Here is a 25916-nt window from a genome sequence, read left to right on the forward strand (position 1 = left end):
GTTCAGACCCTGGGTCTGGGTTGGAGCAGACTGGCGTGTCTGGCTCAACAAGACAGGGTGCTGGAGTCCCAAGCTGGAAGGGAAAGCAGAGGCAGAAGTAGTCATGGCACATCAGTTGGCAGTTCCCAAGGGGGTTTCTGTGATCCAACCTGTCACATCATCATCAAAGATTCTCCAGTCAGAACATACCCTGTTTCCCCGAAAATAAGACAGTGTCTTATATTAATTTTTGCTCCCAAAGATGCGCTAGGTCTTATTTTCAGGGGATGTCTTATTTTTCAGAAATGAAAAATGCCTTATTATCGGTGGAAGCCTTATTATCGGGGAGGTCTTATTATCGGGGGGATGCCTTATATTACAACGAGAGGCAAAACTGTAAGTAGGCCTTATTTTCGGAGGATGTCTTATTTTCGGGGAAACAGGGTAGTGCACAATGCACATAGCTGCCAGAAATAGGGGGTGGTGGAGGTGAACAAAGGAACCTCTCCCTTTTTTAGAACAGAGCCGGCCATGTCCCCCACGTCTGAGAACCTACTTGGCAAGTGTATAGTGTGTGTGTGTGGGGGAAGACGGACCGGCAAGCCTCCCCTTGGCCCCTGACCAGAGCTGGTGGAGTACTTGTGGAGCCCCTTCCCTGCTGGCATGACAGAGGGGCCAAACCCGAGGGAGAGGCATTGGGTCCTGGCACACACGGTCGCCATGCCATTCAAATTTGGCCCTGTTTGATGGCTTCTCCCGGGGGGAGGCCTTCCTGTGTCCTGCACAGAAGAAGGGTTAAGGGCCGGCTCAGGCTCTCAGCTGCGTTGCAGGGGAGCAGAGCCTCACAAGCACGTTAGGCCTTGACGGCTGGAGCCAGAAACACACGGCCTGAGCCCAGGGCCTGGAGGGACTGCTTCCTTGGGGAGGGGCTGCCTGCCTCCCCTGGGAGCGCTTCAGCGCATGGGGCCGCGCCTCTGAATCATTGAGACAAAGGGGAGAAGTGATCTTACAGCCCCGGCTCTCCAGCCTGGGCGGCAGCACAGAAGAGGGGGAGGGTGGCGCCTGCTTGATTTCCCTCGGGGCAGCTCCAGCCCCGCTCTCGTTTGGACTCCGCCAACGGCAGTGGCCTGGGGGCGCGGTTCCTTCTCCCAAGGCAGCTCCTTCCCCGGCTTCCTAGGGCTGGGCAACGCGGGGGGCCTCCACGCGGCCTGGGCAAAGGACCCCTACTCCCTCCTTTCGCCCAGCGCTCGGAGAAGGGAGTAGATGCCGCCACGCCCTCTTGCCCCGCCCCCTCCAGAGCAGAGAGCAAAGAATCCGCGTGCCTTTCTGAGGGAGCAGAGGGCGGAAAATCCCCTAAGCCCCGCCCCCTGGGGAAGGGAGAAGGAGGAGCTAGTTGTGGTGCTCCCGCCCTGTGAGTGTGACCTTTCACCCCGCGGTCCTTAGTTACCACGCTGGGCGTCACTAAGGGATTAAACCATTGAAACTCTGAGAATTCCAGGCCAAGCCACTATCGCGCAGGGAGGGGGAGAGAGGCTGTGAGGGCGCAGGGACGCGGGGGGCCCGGCGAGCTGATTCCCCCGCCGGGGAGCAGTCGTTGGGTCCGCCGCCCAGTCTCTCTCGCCCTCCTCCGGTTCGGCCTCGCGGTGGTCTCGCCCAGACTCGGCCGTAGTGACAGCGGCCGCATCAAGGAAAGATGGCGGCTCCGGCCTCTGTGCCGGTAGCGGCTTCGTGAGTGCCGCACTCGCTCCCCGCCCCGCCGGGCGCAGGGACCATGTCGGACTCGGAGGAGGAGAGTCCGGACCGGCAGATCAAGCTAGTGGTGTTGGGGGACGGCACCTCCGGCAAGGTCAGTGCCGGGGCCCGTCTGCTCCCGCTTCTCGCTGCTGGGGCTGCACCCCCCCCCCGGGATGTTCTCTGTCCCCTCCCGCCGCGGAATGTCCCCCCGGTGCGGGCCCCGCCCCCGCACCGGACCCGCCTACTTCGCCCCCCAGCTGGCCCCGACTCAGCGCGTGCGGCTCGTGTAGCTCAAACAGCCACGCCCCTGCCCCCGTCACTAGTGTCTGTCGCGCCTGTCGTTGTCGCCGTATCTGGCCAGTGACTGACCGGCGATGATCGGTGGCTGCCGGACCGGCAGTTGTCCCTAGCCACTTCCCCGGGAGACCAACGATCTCCGGCCGGGTCTCCAGAGACCTCTGGGGGCAGCGAATGGCAGAGATGAGGGTTCCCCGCTGTCAGACAGCGCAGCCCCCCAAGAAAGACAGTGGCCAACCCCATCTGTCTTGTGGGACGTAAGGAGCAGTGGCTCCGAGTAGCCTCCTACACCCTCCCTCCCACCCGCTGGCAATCGGCACCCAAACTCTGGCAAGGTCCCTGGGGCGTCCTGCCACTCTCTGAAGCGGGAAACTAGGAATTCTAGACTGGCTTAACTTCAAGTATAAAAGTCCTTAATAAAGGTAAAAGCTAATAATACAATCACTACAGGCCTTTGTGGTGTTTATTTTGACATTAAAGCCAATTTATCCTATATTGTTCCCATACTTTCAGTATGTTGCACACTTTGTGTTGGCAAGGCATAGTAACATCATAGAAGTTGTTGGGGGAAGCGGCAGGTTTTGGCATCTGGACAGGCATTGGGAAGGGATTTGGGGTTCTGGCAAGGCAGAGGGAGGGAATCTGGGGTTCAGGGACAAACATACTAGCTGGATGTTGCTGCCGAAATAATCAACAGTGACCTATGTTGCTATTCAAGTTGTGTCCTTAAGGTTTCAAAAACTACTAGACTACCGACACAAATGAGGCAACTTTATATCTGCCAGAACTATTATTTCAGACTATGGGAAGTCACCAGTGTGGTGTTTTAATTTTGGTTCACATTTTCAAGGTTTTCTTTCTCTGAAGGTTAGGAATGTAATTAACAAATAACATGGTTACAGAATTGTGGACTACATGAAGTCCATGACCAGTATAGAGCCAAATAAGGCAAAGCACAGGTCACTATGCACGAAAGAAGACAATAAGACCTGATCTTTACTTGCAACAAAAAGTGCTCATAGTGTATGTATTCAGGTTTCAAAGAGAAGTAGCCATGTTAGTCTGTATCAGTAAAAACAACGAGGAGTCCTTGTGGCATCTTAGAGACTAACAAATTTATTTAGGCATAAGCTTTCATGGGATATAACCCACTTCATCAGATGCACGGAGTTGAAAATACAGTAAGCAGGTATAAATATACAGCCCATGAAAAGATGGGAGTTGCCTTACCAAGTGGGAGGGGGAGGGGGTCAGTGCTAACAAGGCCAATTCAATTAGGGGGGAAGTGGCCCATTCCCAGCAGTTGACAAGAAGGTGTGAGTATCAACAGAGGGAAAATTATTTTTTGTAGTGACCCAGCCACTCCCAGACTTTATTCAGGCCTAATTTGATGGTGTCAAGTTTACTAATTAATTCCAGTTCTGCAGTTTCTCATTGAAGTCTGGACCTATGGGAAGGAGGCCCGTGAGGAATTCCACCTGGATTTCAACAATTTCCACCGCACCATCAACCTTAGCCTGGACCAGTCCACACAAGAGATCCACTATCTTGACACTACAGTACAAATAAGCAATGGTCATATAAACACCACCCTATACTGGAAACCTACTGACCGCCATACTACTCCAGCTTTCATCCAGACCACATCACACAATCCATTGTCTACAACCAAGCTCTCAGATACAACCACATTTGTTCCAATCCCTCAGACAGAGACAAACACCTACAGGATCTTTATCAGGCATTCTTAAATCTACAGTTCCCACCTGGTGAAGTGAAGAAAGAGATTGACAGAGCAAGAAGGGTACCCAGACTACAGGACAGGCCCAACAAAGAAAGTAATGGAACGCCACTAGCCATTACCTTCAGCCCCCAACTAAAACGTCTCTAGCACATCATCAAGGATCTACAATCTATCCTGAAGGATGATCCCTCACTCTCACAGACCTTGGGAGACAGGCCAGTCCTTGCTTACAGACAGCCCCCCAACCTGAAGCAAATACCAGCAACTACACACCACACAACAGAAACACTAACCCAGGAACCAACCCCGTTGCCAACTCTGTCCGCATATCTATTCAAGGAACACCATCATAGGACCCAACCACATCAGCCACACCATCAAGGGCTCGTTCACCTGCACATCTACTAATGTGATATATGCCTTCATGTGCCAGCAATGCTCCTCTGCTATGTACATTGGCCAAACCGGACAGTCTCTACTCAAAAGAATAAATGGACACAAATTAGACATCAAGAATTGTAACATTCAGAAACCAGTAGGAGAGCACTTCAGTCTCCCTGGACACTTAATAACAGACTTAAGTCACCATTCTTCCACAAAAAAACGTCAAAAACAGACTTCAACGAGAAACTGGAGAATTGTAATTAATTTGCAAACTTGACATCATCAAATTAGGCCTGAATAAAGACTGGGAGTGGCTGGGTCACTACAAAAAATAATTTTCCCTCTGTTGATACTCACCCCTTCTTGTCAACTGCTGGGAATGGGCCACTTCCCCCCTAATTGAATTGGCCTCATTAGCCCTGACCCCGCACCTTGAGAAGGCAACTCCCATCTTTTTATGTGCTATATATTTATACCTGCTTACTGTGTTTTCCACTCCATGCATCTGATGACGTGGATTATATCCCATGAAAGCTTATGCCCAAATAAATTTGTTAGTCTCTAAGGTGGCACAAGGACTCCTCAGTGTATGTATTATTACACATATTTTGAATGTGTTAATGAGACATACATGATAATCTCCATCATGAATGTGAATTTCAAAAGTACAATTTCTCCTTTGTTACTAACTTTCTAGTAGGAAATTAAAAGTTCGGACACAGAATAACTGGTCTACATATGATTTCAGGTGAAAAACCAAGACTTCATGTAATTTGCAGGTGTTGGAAAATCTGCTTTCCATTGATAAGTAGGAAAATTCTGTGTGGTGAAAAAGGCATGTGGCTAAATATAGACTTTACTCTTTAATTTAAAGAAAGGAGTATCTAGCTCTAATGGTTGTAAAGAAAACCTTTTATACCATGAAAGTATTGTTATGTTTGAATCAGTGGACAAATAATTCCAAGTGACAATCTAAGGAGTGTATTATAAATGCTCAAGATAGTTCTAGTCTTTTGCTTTAGCTTTCCCAGTATACAAATCAAACTAAGAAGTCCTTTTCACTACTGCTGTTCAGTACCTTACGGCGTGACCTCTTACCGTATCTGAAATTACAAGCATTGGTGCATTTTGATGTTTTTTCCTGGTTGCATCCCTTAATCCTTTGCTGTGCCTGGGAATCGTATGGTTGACATTCAGCTGCCTTTGCCTGAGTGCAGATTACATTGATGGGGGCTGCTTTGCTTTCCTCACACTCAGAGCTTTGGAGCGGAGCTCGGAGCTGGAGCGCAGAGCAGTAGGTTTTTGCCTGGAGCGGAGCCGGAGCGGAGCAATTCAAAAAGTTGATTGCTCTAAATCCCTGCACTCCCTCCTAGCCTATATAGTGCTATTAGAGAGGCTTCTTTCAGCAATGTTGATGCCTAGAAGGCCCAGTTGCACCTTTGGGCCTTGCAGGAAAATCTTGCAAAAGTAAAAGAGGTCTGACAACCTGAATGGGGGGAGGGGGGGGAATACAGCCTTGGGGCCAGTTCAGGTGCATTTGGAGACCTCTTAAGACCAAACCATCCCTCTCCTGTGTTGTCACTTGTTCCCCCTAGTTATTAAAAGAGTGTGTGTATAAGCACAAGTTTCTTTACCCCCACCCAGCCTCCCTCTTGTGTATATTTCTCATCCAGCCTCCTTTGCACACATACTCAGCCCCCATTCACTGTACACATTCCTCTCTCTGCAGGAGCTATGATCTATCTTCAGTCAATGGAGAGGAATGGGAATAGTGGCAGAAAATATATTCTCTCATTCCCCTCTGAGATCCAGAGCTTCATATTTTCCTTTTCTTCCTCCAGGCCACCAATGGCAACACTGGTCTCCTGCCTCTCGAGGAACAATGATTCAGCCAGCTTACAACAAGGCAGCAAACTTGCATGTCTTCTGGTGTCATGCCTGGGAGAGAGGGGGAAGGATTCAAACTCCGTGGAACTGCTGGCAGTAGTTTAAAAACGAAACTGCTCAGACAGCTTCATGGCAGTTCCAGTCCAGGACAGTGTTTCCATTTCTCTTCCCCAGTAGTGTCCCAATTAATGAGGCAGGGAGCAGTGCTTCACTCCCATTCACTTTTTTTGAAAATTTCATGACAGAGGTGTTGGGGAAAAAACCTCATGGAAGTCATGGAAAGGTCACGTATTTTTTGCTACATAAACATACACAAGAGTGTAGTGGGGCTGCTGAAAGATGAGACCTGGAGGGGAAGGTTGGACAGTGAGCCCACCTAGCACTCCGTGCACAGCAGTGGCATTGAGACCTGTCAGATGGTGTCACAGTGCCACTCAGGTTAGGCCCGCCAACCCCTCCATAGATGGAGATGGAGGGATGGATGGGCTAATCCTGACTGGTGATGTGGCAGGGTGGCAAGGGAAATGGGAATGATTCAGGGTAGCTGGGGAGTCTAAATCAGGTTGACTTGAGTGGAAGTGCTGCTCCTGGAGGAGAGGAGTAAGGGTAACAGCATGCTAGAAAGGGAGGAGCGACTGATAGAAATACAAAGACACAGACCAGAAGAAAAACAGTATACTAAAATGGAGAAAATGAATAAAAGATTAAAATTAAAAAAAAAATGCTAAGAAAATATTAAAAAGAAAAAAATAGGGAAAACAGTGCACGACCCGAGGAAAAAATGGTGATTAAAAAAGGGTTGGAACGAGTTCGACAAAAATAAGGAAAACAGATTAAACCAGAAAAGGAGGATTGAGTTAAGCAAAAATAAACAGCAGTATAAAAGAAAAGACTTCATTTTATAGGAAGGAAGAGTAGGGAAAGAAAGACGGGAACAAACTTCAGGAACCAGAGTTTTTGTCAAACCCCTCCCCTCCAGAAACTAAATCAAACTTTTTTTAAATTAGTGACATTAATATAGATTGAAAAAATGGTGTCAGTCTCTGGATGCTTCTTCTACATCTTTCCACACACTCATTGGTTTGCATGTTGAGAAACATGGCAGTAGTGAAACTAACAAAAACCACACTAGTTTTGCTCTGCTGCTGCTCGGGAAAGCTGTCTCTCTCCATGGAACTAAGTTCTGGAGCTATTCATGGACAAGGAGGTCTTGGAAAAATAAAGGTCATGGGGGTGGGTAGAGCAGCAGAAATGTACCATCCCCTTACCTAAAACCCTCTTCCCCTACATCAGCTTCTCAAATGTGCATTGCTCCTGGATCTTTCTGGTGTGTCTATCAAACCCTTCCCCCCCGCCCCTTTTTTTTTTAATTTTGAATTGACCTGTGGGTGGTGAGACGCTATTTTCAAATTCTACAACCTCAGTGATCACCATAATTTCAGACTTCATTATTGTTGATCTCCGAGGAAGTAAATATTGGCTTGCTCATCACATAACTATTTTCAGCCATTAATGAACTGGAATTTCCTTCTCTAGTTAAAAAGTATTTAGCATTTATAGCCTCACTACCCACCTAATACTTTGTACTTCTGTAGCACCTTTCATTTGAAGATCGCAAAGTGCTTTATAAACATTAATTACATTTCACTCCACCACTATCATGTAGATTACTATTGTAGTCTCCATTTTGCAGATGGAGAAACTATTCAGAGAGCCATATTCAGGCTTGCAAATCTAAATAGTGAAAATAAATAGGTTGTCTGTAAACATTTATCAGCCATTTTTTCCTTTTAAAGGACAGTTTTTCATTGTTGGGTTGCAGTGGAGTAGGAAGGGCAAAAAATCGAAATTATAAAATTATTTGCTGTGTAAACTAGGAATAAGCAAAATTTTAGATCAGTGTGTTTTTATAAACTATACTTTCTTCAATGAAAAGTTATCCATATTTGAGTTACTTCATAACCAGTACAAAAATTAAAGCATTTTCTGCCCTACAGTTTCCTGTCATTTTGTGCACCTAAGATTCTTACAATCTGGTGCTGGTGCAGATTGTGGTCCAGTGTGGATTGTTACTATAAATAGAGAGTTGACATGATAAACTGGAAGGGGTGGGGTGAGAGGGGATACAGATTAATTTTTGGATGGTGATAGTGAATTCTCAATGGGTTTGGTAAAGTGGAAACCTTTGATGGAAGACCTTATTGTTGGATCCAGAGGTAAAAGCCAAAATCCCATTGGCACTTCTGAAAAATTTACCTCCTAGGGAGGAAAAGGCAAGTAGGGCAGCCTTTGGGAAGTTCCTACTCCTGCTCTACAAATACCCACAAAATGGCTGGTAAGAAAGCATGACTGACACTGTATGGATGTCATTGCATATACCATGACTTGCCATCTAACATTTGACAGCTGGCAACTTTTTTTTCAGACATAGTCTGATTTTGTTTGTTTGTTTGTCTGTAAATGAATGTTTGCAGTGGCGTTGTAGCCTTGTTTGTCCCAGGATATGAGAGAGACAAAGTAGTATCTTTTATTAGACCAAGTTCTGTTGTGAAAGAGACAAGCTTTTGAGCTGGAGAGCTCTTTTTCAGGACGATTTATGGACAATTTCCAGCACAGCTGATACAACTAGTTGGTGATTGATCTAAAAATATAAGCAAGCAGTCTTCTCCTCTGCTTCACCCCTTAGGTGAAACTGTATTCTCGTTTGTAGGGAACTCCCCCCACTCATTGTTAAAACTGCTGCTTTGGCTTTTAAGCTCTTTGTGGTTCTTATACTTTTATGATTTAATTATATGAATTGCTAATTCAGCACCCCAAGAACTTTAGCTGAAAGGGGAGGGACTGGGCTGCTTAATAAATATTATCAGGCATATATATAAAGACCCAGATTCAGTCAGCCATCCGTATTCAGCAAAGCACTTATGCATATGCTTGTATTTAGGCAAGTGCTTAAATGCTTTGCTGAATTGGGGCCTAAATAGAGAGAGAGTCTATCAACACAATGGTTGGCAGTCATAGTAGAGAGGTCATGGAATGAGACCCAGTCTATGTTACAAAATTGTTCTCTAGATTAATGAAACTTTTTGGATGGGGAAAACCTTGTTTAAAATTGTCACAGAAAATGTTTTTTTGAGCTAGATGGCTTTCATCAACCATTGGAATGGAAAATAATTTACCTTGACCACACAGGCCACTGCTGCTGCCAAAATTGTTACCTAAAACCTTTCTCAAGAACCCCTCTAGAGAGCAATTTTAGGATTGTAGGGAGCTTTTGCATTGTGGATGGACCTGAATGGGCATGGAGACAACTTTTCCATGTGTAGAGGACTTGAACTGCTGCTGTCAGTGTTCTTGTGGATAAATACTTGTTCTGTGAATGAATAGAGAACTCCAGTCTTCAGGGCTGGCAATCCTACACCTTTCGTGAGCGCTAACGTTCATTAAAAAAAATTAAAAAAGGAGTTAGTCAATGATTTTCTGCAATAAATTCCTTTGCATTCAGGAGAGTGGAGGAAAGCTATTTAAGAGAACTTTGCCATGCTGTTGATTACTTGTTGCTCTTATTGGTTGGCTGTTAATTGAATGTGTTGTTTATTTTTATTAACACCCCTAGAAACCTTTTGGGAATATCAAGTGTCACAGAGTGATAAAGTTAGTATTTACTGTATCCTTAAAACGGGAGGGTTTGCTTATTTATCATGGATCTAAATTAGGATTTTATATTTTCCAAATCTGACCATATTATAGGGTTTATATTTTGTTCTGCATCCCAGGTGCTAGTTGTTATTCACTAATGAAAGGGGAAATTACAAGGGAAAAGTTCCTATTTTGTAATTAAACATTCAGTTTACAGGAAAAGAGGGCCTATATAGTGCACTTCTGCACTTTGTTGATACTTGCCTACATCTGAGATGGTGATAGATTTTTTTTTTAAATGATCAAATGCTCAGTGTTAGATTAAAAAAATAATGTGAATGAGTTAGCGGTACTCCAAGCAAAATTTTTACTGAATTTTATTTTGAATATGTACTTAAAAATAATTGTCAGATAGCTTTGTGGTGGTAGATGGATTCTCATCCTCTGTGATCCTCAACCTTTTCACTGCCAAATGTGGTACAAATGGCATGAATATGTTTATTTAATTATAGTTTGCTTGTTTTCATTTATTTTCTTAATTCTCTATGGGCCTGAGTCCACTAGAGTAAATTAAACGATTCCCATTCATTTAATTGGGTTTTGGATCAGGTTTATAAATATCTTCTGTGTTCAAGACACCTATTAATCCCTGACAGTGGTGGGAATATGAATGATACAATCAAGCAACTATTAAGTCTTGTATTATTTCCTTCACAAATAACTTTTCAGTATTTCCCTATTCATGCTTGATTCTTAATTGTGGAGTCCTTTGGTGGTGGTAGTGTATAAATAACATCTCATGAAAAGGGGTACAGGCTGTTGTAGAAAAAGAGCAAGCGTTACAATGCCTCTCTCACTCTTTTTTTTTTTTTTTTTTTTTTAACGTTAGTAGTGTAACATGTCTGTTTACAGTAACAGGACTATTTGTATTATTGTAATGTATTGTATGTTAACTGGATATCCTCTACTACTCGTTTTTAATAACACTTGATGTCATTCAGTGTTTTATTTAAAGATTGGCTAGATTCCTATTTGCTCACTTTGGATGTCAGTCTCTGGCAGTGTAGGGGCTTTGTGAAGCTGTTACCTGATATTTTTTTTCTTACAAATCGAGGCAGAAATATGGCTAATTTCTGCCGTTTGTAGATGTCATGTTAACAAGAGACTGATAAATGCTTGGCAATGATTTGATATAGGATACGTTCTTTTAGCAACATCACACTAATTTTTAAGGCATCACATTATTTTTTCAACAGTTCTAGGAATTCATATAACTGGTGTTTTCTGTTTTTTTGGTATCCTTTTTACTTTATATCATGTATTTTTATTGCCTTTGATGAATGGATTACAACTGGTCATGAAGAAACAGAAAATACATACTTTGTTACTTTCTGCATATTAAAGTCATTAGAAGCATGCCCTTTTTGAGGTTTCTAGTAAAAAGTAAGAGATCTCTGTTATTTCAAAAGGCAGCTCTATGTATCAGTGTACATTCATGATGACATAACTTTGTGAAATTTAACACTAGGAAAACAATTTCCAACATATTATTTGACACAATACATGCAAAACTTCATGTCTGTAGTCTCAATAGGCATATAAATGCACGATCTGGCACTAGGTTAGTCCCCATGTAGGCACTTATCCTGCAACTCTTGTGCAAGAAGTAGATTCCTGCAACCACACAGAGTTGCAGGGTGGATCTGTGAGAGAGTAGTTGTCCAGTGTTGAAGGTTTGTGATTAGTGATGTGTACATGGTCCCATGTTGTAGAAATCAGGACTTTCTTTTTAACAATTGTAAGCCCTATGAGGTAAGGACCATGTCACCTTATGTTTGTATGGAGCAGAGTGCACTATTGGCACTCAATTAAAAATGTAAGACAATTCTGCATTTTTAATATCAGAATATTTTTAAAATGTACAGGAAGCATGCTGAATGTTTTACTCTTTGTTTTTTACCGACATAACTTGCCATTATCATCTACTTTTATTATATTTTAAGCTGGCCAGAATGCTTGTCTGCCATCAGAGAATATTGTTAGCTGGCATTGATTAAAAAATTGCTTACCTTTGTTTTATAAGATTTAGGACTGGTTTAAATTGGGTTTGCAGCCTTTAAAATACCAAATAATTTGATATGGTTCTGTTTTTAGACGTCTTTAGCCACACGTTTTGCCCAGGAAGCTTTTGGGAAACAGTACAAACAGACTGTAGGACTGGACTTCTTTTTGAAAAGAATAACATTACCAGGTAAGAGAATAAAGAGTCTTAGATTGAAAGTGGTGGCAATAATAAACCTTGCAGAGACAAGGTCTTGAGAATGAAATACATAACGTAAGCTAGTGCTTTTCATGCAGATGTTTTTAAATAGAACAATTAATTTGGCTATTGAGGGTAGTTTCTCTCCAATTTCTTATTATGTAGACACTAAGTGAAAGAGGATTGTGTATTGGTTGCTTATTTCTTTAAAGATAAAACATTGTTATTTTCCTAAAACCATTATTAGCCACATTTTAAAAAAATATTACTTTTTGGTATACTTATTAAGATGAACCTCTTCAAGTGGATAGTAGAATAATACACAACATAAACAAAATATAACTATGTATTAACTGAAAATATCTTTGCATTTTGAAATCTAATTTTTTAGATAAAATACACTGAACTTGTATTTGGGTTGTGGGGAAGAAGTATAATGTACCTATGGAATCGCTGTGCTCTAATATGTGAATGCTGTTTTATGCAAGGCAGCATGAAATTGCTGGCATTTAATAGACCACTAAAATTTAAGGTCCCTCGGCACTCATAAAAATACAGTTTGAGCATTCAAGATGTTTCAGTTCACGACGGCAAAGAAACTATTTAGATGCCAGTTGCACACACTGCATGGAAAATGCAAAAAATAATAAAAAAGAATGGTTAGTGCTTAAAGTTTGTTTCTGAACAATTGGGGGGTATAAAAAGAACCATTCATTCATTGTGGCTGTTCAATTTGTAAGCATGAAAGTATTCCATTAAAAACAATTTACCCTGGTGAGCTTAATAAATTAAAGCTGGAAAAAGCACTTTTAAGTATTAAGTTGCAATCAGGTATGATAAAGTTGATGCAAGTTCTATCTTTATTTTGGTAACATACAACTAGCAAACTAGAAATGAAATCTGCAATCTTCCATGAAAACATGCAGTGTTCTGAATGTTATTTTGTTAAAACTATATTGCCAATTATTTCTAATTATTATGTTAATTTCCCCCCCAAGTGATATAGAAAGCAGGAATACATAAAAGGATTATGTTCTTCAAGATTATTTTATTAGTTATTCCACTGTACTCTTTTGTGTATGACTTGACACATATTCCAACTCTGTGTGCTTATTTTTGTATAAAATGGATAGAGTAATTTTTTTATTGTCCTGCCTGCTCTTCTAGAAATATAAGTATGCAGAATACTTACAGCAGCACTTGTAAATGGAATGTGTACACAAATCATGCAGCGTGTATGCTCAGAACTTGTACTTTTGCAAGGTTTTTTCCAGCTGTTAAACATACAGAAGCTATTAGTACATTATTGGGTTTCTAAATATTCTTTTGGGGTGGAAAACTTGGAGAAGTATCATACTTTTGTCCCCATTCATAATTGTTATGTTCCATAATTATTATGTTTCAAAATAAGAGTGTAGGTGTAAATCACACCCAAACATATAGAATGGTGACTGCCTATGTATATTTTCTTATTTCTGTGTTTGAAAAATAGAAATAAATTTTATATTAAGAAAGATGCATTTTCCCCTTGGTTTGTCACTGGGTCCCTTTGTCTCTAGAGGGATACATTTTTATGGAAAAGTCAGATTTTGGGGGGAAAGGATTTAAAGTTCAAAAAGTAACTATGGAATGCACTTCCTCAGTAAATGGATTCTTTTAATGTATTGATTGCAAATATTAGTTTTGCTTATTCAAATATATTAATATTTCTCTAAATGTGAATTCATATAACTAGACAAAAGTATGCAAATATCAGTAGAAAAACATGCACTAGTTTGCATTCTTTAGTAGGACAGGTGGTAGATAACTGACTTCGGAATAGCACTAACTTATGTTTTGATTTTAAATGTAAGCAGATTTTTCAAAATTGAAATGATCGTTTTAAAACCAAACAGAAATATGTATTTTTCTATCCCCATAAAATATATTAGGATTTATTTAAAAAACAAATAGTAACTTAATATTAGTAGATGTTGTTTTGGAATGTTATGTATATCCAGTATAGTCTTATACTTTTTTCAATTTTTTTAGTAACTGATATAATTTTACAGTAAGAAGTGGAATAACATTTTACCAGTTGATGACTCAAATAAAATAACAATTTAATACACATTGCAAGTATTTTTGACTAGTTTAATTATGAACAATATGATTTTTAGTGTTCAGCTACTCAAATTCTCTCTATGAAATTTTTTCCAGGTAATTATTTTCCAAATATCGATCCATTTCAGTATATTTCATGATCCAATATGCTGTAAAGTCTGGATGCAATCACTCTACAGATTTTATGGCTTAAAATAGTGTTTCTGCTAACCAGAGGTTCTGCTGATAGAGCTTCTTAAGAGCCATAGTCAAAATACTTTCAGGGAGGTTGTGGGTACAGTTCAGTAAACAGGGTTCTACTGTGAAAAGGATTTTTTAAGTCTTCAGTACAAGAAGTGGGCAGATTTGTGTTTTTAGTTTTATCTTGACTGTGCAGCACTTTAAGGTTAACCAGTGCACCAAGCATACTTTTACAAACGTCACTGTTGAATCCTCTTAGTGGCTTCAGTTCAGACCAAAAGCAACCTATATACTATGTTCTCATTTATTCATTTTTTGCATCCCATTGCATGCCATTTTCTACTCTCTGTGTGTAAAACAAACGAATAAACAAACAAAAAAACTCTACTCAAATTTTCTTGTTTGTCATCAATGGACTCTATGCAATTTCTCTGGAATTCTTCAGCTATAATTGTTTACTGGTACATTAATTTTGGTGCTTAGAGAAAGCATACTATAGCTGTAAAAAGTGAACTGTTGACATTTTTCTTCATGTATAGTTAACTTTTTTGCTATTGACACTCATGAGTTAATATACACTTCCTTTAAATTGGTCAGAAGATAGTATATATTTTATGCCAAAAGTAAAATTTAATGTTACCATATATGATATTTGAATTTTAAATAGTCATATTGTTCAGATTTTTTTCTACTGGCATAGCTATCCTAAAAAGTTGACCACAAAATAGATACTACACAACATGGAATAATCTTGCAAAAACATATGAAGCAGTATAGGGTTAATACTAATGTATCACTCTAGATAATCAGTATGAATTTCAGTAACTGCTCTAGTTTAATTTAAGACAGGAGTCCCCTTAACATGAATGAAACAATCAAACTTTGTCTAAATAAACAAGATTTTATTATTTTATTTTCTATAATATTAATAGAAGGGGGAAATTTCATAATTTTTTAAGACTATAAGAGACCTAGACCATCTAGTCTGACCTCCTGTGTAACACAAGCCAGAGAAGGTCACCCAGTTACCCCTGTATTGAGCCCAATAACTTGTGTTTGTCTCCAGCATTGGATAGTAATCAATGTGGAAACATTTTAACACACACAATGATGATTCTAAAATTTCCTTGTTTTAAAAAGTTATACTATCCATATACCTAGCATGAATGAAATGGTAAATTGGCAATAGAACGAATACAATGAAGTTAGATATAGAACACTGCAGAATGCCTTGTTTGGTGGGCTTTTGGGTGTGTTTAATTTGGTTACCCACTGAAGAAGCATAGTTGCTTCCTAGTGCTGATTCACCAGTTTGTTCATGCCACATATGTGTTATGTACAGACGTATATCTGTAGTCACTATAGATCTATGTTCTAAGTTTTAAAAGCCCATCAATTAATAATTGGTCAATGCCTTATGAAAACAGATATGTTTCTTATTACAGGTGAAAAGTTATTTTTGAGTATTGAACATAAATGCACTGTTTCCATAGATATTCTTTGTCTTTAAGAAGGGGATTTCATAAATTTAAAAACAGATTAATAAGTAAGGCTTGTTTTTAGTATTCTGCATAGATTGAATCTTTTAGTAAGTACATGAAATATTCCCGTACATCTGAGACATATGTACCAATTTTAAAAGATTTGGCTAAAAAGTCGGAACACTTAACCAAAGGAAAACAAAATGTGTTATAAAAATGTAATTGTTACACTTTGTAGCCCAAGCACAGTATATCCATGTACGTGTTTGTAATTTACTATGTACTGTCACAAAGCAGTAGAATAAATTTTCATCGATAAGTGATATTCACTTGTGTAATTAATTTAATGTTCTACATGTAAATGCTCTGTTTCTTTATGGGTGAATAGATAACATTTTGCTCAAGAACATAAAGTTTGTAATATAATGATAAATATCAAATTTAAGGGTAAAATTCTCTCTGTAACCCATAATATTTTGCTCTTTCCTCCCCCATTACATACCACACTATTGGTATGCGTTAAGAAATGTTAGATTTGACTTATGTGGAATTTGTCACTTTATTGCATTTTTGTCTAGAAATAAAAATTAATTGGAAGTTATAGTTTTGTATGCATACAAAGTATTATTAATGCATGCATTGTAGTTTAGATCAGTGAAAATTTGTATTGAACTTTACTGTACTAGAGTCTGATGCTTCCTGACAATCAGTTTTGTACTGTAGAAGTTATCTGATCATAAAAGATGACAGTCAAGTTATGCATGCGTGTGTGTGTATGTGTTACAGTTTGGCATAGATCTATGTGTGTATGTATTTTGTGTGCTAATTTGGATTGTTTGCTCATAGAATACATCTGTTTTGTTACATCTAAAAATGGCTCAGTGGACCATTGAGTTCTTTAGGTACAATGGACTTTAACAACTATATGAATAATTGATTTGGCAGGTCTGCATGGACTGTAGATGTTTTTTTTGTTTTTTGTTTGTTTGTTTGTTTTTTTTACCTCTCAGCATATCATTCATTTTGGTATTTCTGTTTGTTGGATTTTTTTTTAGGGGTTGTGGAACAAACAAAAAATATTATCTACAGTATAGAGTAATGGTCGTCAAAACTGAATTTAAAGCTACTTAGAGTTGTGTACCCAAAACGATGGTCTGTTGATTGGTTTAAAAAAAATAACTTAGAGGCTGAGAATTTGTAAGCCAAGTCAGGTTTATGGCTAAGTGCCTCTTTGGAGGGGGGAGGGCAGAGGAGGAAGGATTTTGTACCCTGAAAATAGGATTGTGTTAGCATTTCCATTATAATCACCTAACTGTACAGTAGTATTGGGAACAGCTCTCCCAAAATACAGAGTTACTCTGTGCATGCATCCCGGTTTTAAATGTTTAAGACAGTTGAACAGGCGCACGGGAGTTAAAATATGTGGTTAGGTTGATATTACTAGAAATAAAGGACAATGCAACTATTATGGTATAAAGATTTGTTTTGTTAAGCTTCTTTTCAGATTGCTTCACTAAAATACATTATTAAACTTTGACTTAGGAAAATTGTACCTTATACCATTCTAATTCTTCTCCTCCAAAGAACACTTACAATGAGATGCGGTTCATAGTCAGCTATATTTTTACTAGATCTTAATGAGTATAATTTAAAAGGAATTAACTTTTTTTTCCCAGTTGATTCTTCGTCTACATATTTTGACCAAATATTTATTAGATGTACAAGAAAATGTTTGTAAAAGGTATTTACAAATATGCTGGAATTGTATCAACTGCTTTAATGTTTACATTTTGAATTTAGTTGCATCTAACTTCATCAAATCAGTGTCTTCAAAGAAATCAGCTTCTGCTTTTTTTTTACTTTTTCAGGAAACTTGAATGTTACTCTTCAAGTGTGGGACATAGGGGGGCAAACAATAGGAGGCAAGATGTTGGATAAATATATCTATGGAGCCCAGGTACAGTAAGAACAAAACAAAAGTTATCAACTTTGCTTTCATAATCATACTCTTTCAGGAAACGCTTTTAGTCACAAAATGAAACATCGGCTTAATTTAAAATTAATTTTAGCATTGATTTATGTGCAAGTTTTATTTTTGGATCTAATGACGTTTGAGTTGGCTTAAAAAAAGCAGCAAAGGTGCTAGTTTGCAGATCCCTAACAGCTCTCAAAAAACAGATGTATGTTTCCATGCATTGTGGCTTGAGTTGAGAAAAGCAATCACAGTAAACAGTAAAGGCTGTTGGATATCCACATGGTATGGCAGATATACTGGCTGCTTTGAGAGCAGATGCCCCCTGAGGGGAAAAAGTAGAAGGAGGAAATTAAGAGCAATCCTACACCATTAAGCTCATACAAGCAAGTGGGGCTATAAGAGGGCAAACAAAAGGAGACAACCAGGGAGCTAAATATTTTTTGCAGAACATGCATACAGTGAAAATTAATTTTGCGCCAAAAGCTTATGAAGCAACTTTAAGTAAATGCTAGGGCTAAACAAAATATTGCAACAACATGTAGATGTATGAGATGCAGTTTTGGAATGATGTGCACATAATAGGGCTGTCAAGCGATTTAAAAAAATCGCGATTAATCACACTGTTTAAACAATAATAGGATACCATTTATTTAAATAGTTTTGGATATTTTTTACATTTTCAAATATATTGATTTCAATTACAACAGAATATAAAGTGTACAGTGCTCACTTTATATTTATTTTTGATTACAAATATTTGCACTGTAAAAAACAAAAGAAATAGTATTTTTCAATTTACCTATTACAAGTACTGTAGTACAATCTCTTTATCATGAAAATTGAACATACAAATGTAGAATTATGTACAAAAAATAACTGCATTCAAAAATGTAAAATTTTAGAGCCTACAAGTCCACTCAGTCCTACTTCTTGTTCAGCCAATTGCTCAGACAAAGAAATTTGTTTACATTTGCAGGAGATAATGCTGCCCCCTTCTTGTTTACAATATCATCTGAAAGTGAGAACAGGCATTTGTATGGCATTGTTGTAGCCAGTGTTGCAAGATATTTATGTGCCAGATTCACTATATGTCCCTTCATGCTTCAACCACCGTTCCAGAGGACATGTGTCCATGCTGATAATGGTTCTGCTCAATAACCATCCAAAGCAGTGCGGACCAATGCATGTTCACTTTCATCCTCTGAGTCCAGGGGTGAAAGTAAGTTAGGCCACTTACCGGTACGGGCCGGGGAGTGGGCTCCGGCCCCCAGAAGGGGCAGGGCCTCAGGCAGAAGGGGCAGGGTTGGGGGTCAGCATCCCCCAACCAGGCCTTTCAGGCTGCCTGGCCCGTGCTGCCCAGGGCTCCCGTGTTGATTTAAAGGGCCCAGGGCTCCGGACGCCGCTGCTGCGCTAGCGGCAGCAGTGTCCGGAGCCCCGGGCCCTTTTAAATCGGCCCCAGGGCAACTGCTCCCTTTGGCCCCCCCCCCGCCCGTCGGAGGCTGCGGGGGAGCAGGGGCAATGGGGCAGGGACATTAAAGTACTGCCGCAGCAGCGCTTTAATGTGGGCTGGGTCACATGTGCCGATGTGGGTTCTTACTGGTACCTAGTACTGGCTCACTTTCACCCCTGTCTGAGTAGATGCCACTAGCAGAAAGGTTGATTTTCTTTTTTGGTGGTTCAGGTTTTGCAGTTTCTGCGTTGGAGTGTTGCTCTTTTTAAAACTTCTGAAAGCATGCTTTACACCTCGTCTCTCTCAGATTTTGGAAGACACTTCAGATTCTTAAATCTTGGGTTGAGTGATGTAGCTATCTTTAGAAATCTCATATTGGTACGTTCTTTGTATGTTGTCAAATTGCAGGGAAAGTGTTCTTAAAATGAACAATATGTGCTTGGGTCATCATCTGAGACTGTTATAACATGAAATATATGGCAGAATGCGGGTAAAACAGAGTAGGAGACATACAATTCTCCCCCAAGGAGTTCAGTCACAATTTTTATTAATGCATTATTTTTTTTAATGGGCATCTTCAGCATGGAAGCATGTCCCCTGAAGTGGTGGCTGAAGCATGAAGAGGTATATGACTCTTAGCATAACTGGCACGTAAATACCTTGCAATGCTGGCTACAAAAGTGCCATGCGAATGCCTGTTCTTGCTTTCAGGTGACATTGTGAATAAGAAGCTGCCAGCATTATCTCCCGTAAATGTAAACAAATTATTTGTGTTATCAATTGGCTGAACAAGAAGTTGATCTGAGTGGACTTGTAGGTTCTAAAGTTTTACATTGTTTTGTTTTTGGGTGCAGTTATGTAACAAAAAAAAAATCTATGTTTGTAAATTGCACTTACACGATAAAGAGATTGATGCACTACAGTACTTGTATGAGGTGAATTGAAAAATACTATTTCTTCTGTTTGCCATTTTTACAGTGCAAATATTTGTAATCAAAATAATAATATAAAGTGAACACTGTCAAGCGTTGTAATTGAAATCAATATATCTAAAAATGTAGAAAAACATCCAAAAATATTGAATAAATTTAAATTGGTATTCTATTGTTCAACAGTGCAATGAAAACCGTGATTAATTTTTTTGAGTTAATCGCGTGAGTTAAGAGCAATTAATCAATAGCCCTAGCACATAATTTTATTTTTGGCTTAGTAACATCAAACTAAGTACTACATTCTTTTATTTTTGGCAGTTGCAATAGGAACAATAGACAATATATATGATAAAATGTATTGTTTTCAGGTTTTTTTCTTTTTACTTCTATTTTCTGCTCTCTACTTCTCACATTAAAGGGAAGAATATGGCACTAGTACTTGGACAAGAGTGGAGGCATGGCATCACACTAATAAATATAGAGCAGGGGCTGCTAATTAAAGTGACTCTAGGATTTGCAAATTGATAGAGTAAAAAATCTGACCTCCTTATTGACTTAAAATTTAGTCAATTTCTAAAAAAGCTAAGTAGTTTTAAGTATTACACCTGACCCAGAGTCACCCTGGTAATGTCTGGTTTTACAACCACACTTACCTTATTTAAAAAAAAAAAAAAAAGATTTTTCTCTCTCCTTTGAAAAACCTACCAAGGAATAGGTGAAACTGACTATTCACAGTCAGGGCCGGCTCCAGGGTTTTGGCCGCCCCAAGCAGCCAAAACAAAACAAAACAAAACAAAACCAACAAAAAAAAGCCGCGATTGCGATCTGCGGCAGCAATTCAGCGGGAGGTCCTTCACTCCCAGGTGGAGTGAGGGACCGTCCGCCGAATTGCCACCAAATATCTGGACCTGCCGCCCCTCTCCGGAGCGGCCACCCCAAGCACCTGCTTGAGAAGCTGGTGCCTGGAGCTGGCCCTGTTCACAGTGTTCCCAATGAACACTAATACTTTTTCTTTTATTGCTTTCACTGATTTTAGGAGTTGCTTGTAGCAATAGTAGGTCCAAACAATTCAGACCAAAGTGTGATTTTTATAAAGTTGATTGTGTTCTTTTAAATCATAGTAATCTGTAATTTAGCAGCATTGAGTGACCTGGTAACATTTCTATTAAAATAACTAAGAACTGCAAAAACTACTTTTATTTGATAAACAAACTACAGTAGTTGCAACTTTCTAATAAATTAGTGTCAGTTTCCCTCTCCTTAATTCTAGTAAGTGTTATGCCAAGTTGTCTGTCCTTCCAGGGCTGTTCTGAACACTTTCTTAGCGTTAGCTTCCCAGCAGCCTCCATGAAGAACAGATGAAACAGCATGGATAATTCTGGAAGAAGCAGTAGTCTGTTCTCTTCCAGACTAAAAGTTGCTTCAGTGTAGGGAATCTGAAGATTTAGTGGAAATGAAAAAGGGGGAGATCTAAATAGGGCATCATGTGGAATTTGAAGGGAAGAATCCTAGTCTAAGTACACAGCAAAATTCTTGGGAGCAGGCAATATAGGGAAGTACAAAGAAAGGGAGTAGATAGGCAGAGCATATAGCTGCATGCACCTGCATTCTGTAACACAGCAGGCAGTTGAAATTGCTGGTGTTACTCACCTTGTCACCAACAACTATAAGAAGTCACCTTAATTCAGACCCAAAACTAATTGCTCTTTAGAGATACAATCAGGTTGTTCAGAGGGATGAAATGGGCGAATCCTGATCTATTGCTTTGTTTGTTGGACCCATGTGTACATCTCGGAATTAAATAATGGGAAAATATAATGCATATTGAATATTAAGGTAAGGTTTCAGCCCTGGATCTTTTATTTCATAGATAAAATGATTCCATTATTGAATAATGTATTTGATCATTATAATAAGCCAAAGCTAGATATTTAATTAAGACAAAATATATCATGATATTCTTGAAGCAAAAAATTAATAAGGAATTATTACCTATAGGGCTTTGGATCGGAGCCCGGAGCTGGAGTGCAGAGCAGTAGGTTTTTGCCCGGAGCCAGAGCGGAGCAATTCAAAAATTTGATTGCTCCAAATCTCTGATTACCGACTTACTTAGTGTCTTGAAATATGCTACTGCTCCAGTCTCCATTTACTAGAGGCAGATTAACAAAAGTATTTAAATGCCTAAGAATGCAGATAGGTGTCTAATAGGATTTACAAAAGCATGTAAGCAGGTTAGACACCTAATTCCCATTGAAAGTCAATGGGATTTTGTCTCCTAAGTGCCAAAATTATTTTTGAATAAGTGACTTAAGTCCCTAAATCACCAATGTGGTTTTCAAAATGTTGCCGTTAGTTCTTTTAATCTTTCCTCAAAAGTCAGCCCCTTCACATGTAAAAGTGCTTGGATGTGAGTTCATAAATCCCAGATCATTAGGCATCAGATTTGCAAAGATTTACGTAAAGATGCAGATAGGTGCCTTGTAAATCTCACTAGGTGCCTTTATGCATCTTTACGTGCCTAAATACCTTTGAAAATCTGGCCCTTAATGCCTTGTTAGCTGTGAAATGGATGTATGATATAAGCAATCATATACTGCATAAATATCTATCCAGAATATTACATTGAGGTTCTATTAATTGTGCAAAAGGCAATAATTTCAATTCTTAAGGCAGATAATGTCATGTGTCATTTCCATAGAACTAATTATTAAGTACTGGTAATTTTCTTGTTGCTTTGCCTGCAAAAAAGACTTGTCCCCTGCCCCAAGGAACTTAACCATGTAAAGCTCTGTTTCTTCAACTTCCTGTACGTGAATGGACTGTTATTCCTGTGCAAGTCAAATGGACTCCACATGGGTGTAGAGGCCTACCTATATTCATCATTTTCCTGGATTGGGGCCTATGATAGATACAGATTCTGTACAAGCCATTGTAAATTATATATCCTGTACCTATATCATCTTAGTCTATGAACTGGTCAGATGACATAATCAGACAGTTGGGTGTGCTTAGTATTTGGATGAGAAGCATCCAAAGAAACTCTAGGCGCTGCAGAAAATGGCATTAGTGGCTCCCTTCTTTCTGAGTCAGAATAGAATCAACTCTCCAGGATGGAACTTTGGGTTATGGTACTTTTAGAGATGTCATCTTGTGGCTGAGGCATAGAACAGAGCTCTGGGCTTCCTATGTCACGTTTTGCAATCAGAGTGGTATTAACCTTGGTGTTTCAGTGTATTTCCAGTGTATCTACCTAATTTCCCATGTACTTTTAGCTGAAAAAGTTTGTAATTTACTTCCCCTCCTAAAACTGTTGTTTTGGTGTTGCTAGCCCAGAATGATGTGGTTGCTGCATTCCACCTCAGAGGTGACTGAATTTCGTGGTGGCTGAAATGATTCTCGCAGACAGTAAAGAGCTTTGGGATCTTTCTGAATGAAAGGTGATAAGTAAATATTATTTAAGCAGCCAGGTTGAGGCACCCTTTAAAAGCTAACTTAGATTTTTGTTTAATGCATTATTGTGATAATTATCACTATAAGGAACTTTTATGTACCTATGTTAACAATGGGAAAACTTATTAAGAGATTTCCAAAGAAGATGTAAGTAGATAAAGGTTATTAGCTTAGATTGATTGGCTGCTTTTTGTACTTTTGTGAGCTATGTAGTTTGCATCTAGTCCCTAGTGAGAATGTGGCCACATCACAGAATTGTCAATCTTGGCAACCCTTTTGTCAGTCTCTCCAGAGAAGCTGATGATTAATAGGCATAGATGGTGAACTACCTTCTTACCTGTAAGCATGGATGCTCTCTGCATGTTTGTAGGGGGAAGTTGCCACTTATTGAGCTATGTCTGTTCTGTGGCTAGAGGATTTCATTGTCTATTACTTTTAATCTGAGGCTTTTCATGAGCATTAAATGACGTTTAATAATTTCAAATTAAAATTTAATCTGCTCTTTCATAATCATATCATTTGGATAGGGCTATAATTTGATAAACATTGAGAATAAAAATATTTAAACTATAGAAGTACTGGATTAGCATTTTCTTTAATCTTTTTAATGTACTCTGTTGTAAATATTAGGGGGTAGCCGTGTTAGTCTGTATCCACAAAAACAACTAGGAGTCTGGTGGCACATTAAAGACTAACAGATTTATTTGGGCATAAGCTTTCATGGGTAAAAAACCACTTCTTCAGATGCCCTTCTCTTCATGTGTCATTATATAATGCCTGCATCTGTAATTTTCATTCCATGCGTCTGAAGAAGTGTTTTTTTTTTTTACCCACGAAAGCTTATGCCCAAATAAATCTGTTAGTCTTGAAGGTGCCACCGGACTCCTTGTTGTTGTAAATATTGAAACTTCTTAAATGTTGGTTTTTCTAGTGTCAAATTATGTATCGTTCTATTTAATACTGTTACGAAATATTTAGAATTGCAGTTCTACCATTTATGCTGTAAATATGTTTTAGACCAACTGCTGTATAACTGCAGACCCTATCCATATCTCTAGTGTAAAGTATCCTTCAGAGTTGGCATATGCTACTTCATAAATTAGCTTGTTAATAGAATAAGAGTAGTGCGGACCATACCTTCTCTAGAGACCAGCAAATCATTTCTGCAGTACACTCAGCTTCCAGTGGACTATTTTTGCAAATATTCTACAATTCAGAAACAAAGAGCACTCACATGTACAGTAAGGTAGGCCTAATGTCTCCATTGCCAGAATGTTGTTATGCAAGCAGGGAATATGTGCTGGAGAGTAGAGAATTAACATAGTTTTCACGTCGTGGTATCCTCCGTCGGTTCTCAAACATTTTTCTTTTTCATGGTGAGGCAATGTGCTACATCTGTGTTACCAGGCTAATTTTAATTGTTTTTATTTCTAATTTTTTATCCATTAAAAATGCCTCCTTTCTAAGTGTATTTCATGTGCATGTTGGGGAAATAACAATGATTGAATTTTATATCTGTTCTCTCTGTACTTAAAGTATTGTAAGTTTGGGGAGGATATACTGTATTTTTTCAGAGAAAATGAAGGTTGAATCTCTGCTTTCAGTAGAAAATAGAACTAAATCTTAAATATGAAGTTGTGACCAGAACCTTCATAATTGTAAAGTTGAGAATAAGTCATTGGTAGAGTATTTTACATTATCTTTTTGTTGGGGCCAAAAATAAGATCACAGATTAGTGTTTAGTGTAAAGGCCATAAAAGCAGTCTGTCCTTGTCTTTTTATTGCATCCCTGCCAGCCCACCTCTCAAATAATAGAGTTTCACTGATATAAAACTTGGGTAACCCATTGTGGAAGCAGGCCCAATGCTGTCTTCAAATTCCGGATATCAATTTGTGGTTATCCCGAGTTGCAATCAAAGTAAGCCCCAAGAGATGATCTGTCAATCCTATATAATTTCCATGAGTTCAGACATCAGCATCTGCTTCTGTTGTTTAATTAAGAAGAGGGTGGGGGACCGGGTATACTGAGAGTGATCTCCTAGTTCATGCATACGGGGTAACCTGGAAAAAAGTCTAGAGATTGGAGTGGGAGAAAGAGAAACAGCAGGGAGAGGTCGGTATTGTTAGAGGTGTGTGCGCGCGCTTTCACGGGCAGGCAGGCCATGGCAGAATTGTGCAGGACCTTAGGAGCAAGTACTAAGAGTTTAAACTTGTTGTGTGGGACAATCATTGAAAGGATTCAAAGAGAGGGAATGATTGAGGAAAGTACATCATTTTTAAGGCAGTGTTGGAGATGGCCTGGAAGGTGATAGTAAGGACACTGGGGAGCTACAGTTGCTAAAACTCACTTCAAGAGTATCTTCCATGAAACCTCTGTGGTGGGATTCCTTTACTCCTAAGGGGGAGCAGGGGCTAATGCTTGGC

At 39.4% G+C, this 25916-nt stretch overlaps 1 protein-coding gene across 3 annotated transcripts in view; it reads left to right on the forward strand.

The window, feature by feature from the left end:
• Positions 1–805: 805 nt before the first annotated feature.
• Positions 806–25916, forward strand: part of RAB28 (RAB28, member RAS oncogene family) — a 93317-nt gene continuing 68206 nt past the window's right edge. For 2 of the 3 annotated variants that reach the window (XM_005300237.4, XM_005300236.4), the window contains exons 1-3: positions 1386–1825; positions 11816–11912; positions 17554–17642. In XM_005300237.4, coding sequence (XP_005300294.1) covers positions 1751–1825; positions 11816–11912; positions 17554–17642 — 261 coding nt within the window. In that variant the 5' untranslated portion in view covers positions 1386–1750. Of the gene's footprint in view, positions 1826–11815; positions 11913–17553; positions 17643–25916 lie in introns of all 3 variants that reach the window. The other variant, XM_005300238.5, reaches the window with a different exon arrangement.

Source organism: Chrysemys picta, chromosome 5 (assembly GCF_011386835.1).
Source record: "Chrysemys picta bellii isolate R12L10 chromosome 5, ASM1138683v2, whole genome shotgun sequence".
Taxonomy (NCBI): Eukaryota; Metazoa; Chordata; order Testudines; family Emydidae; genus Chrysemys; species Chrysemys picta.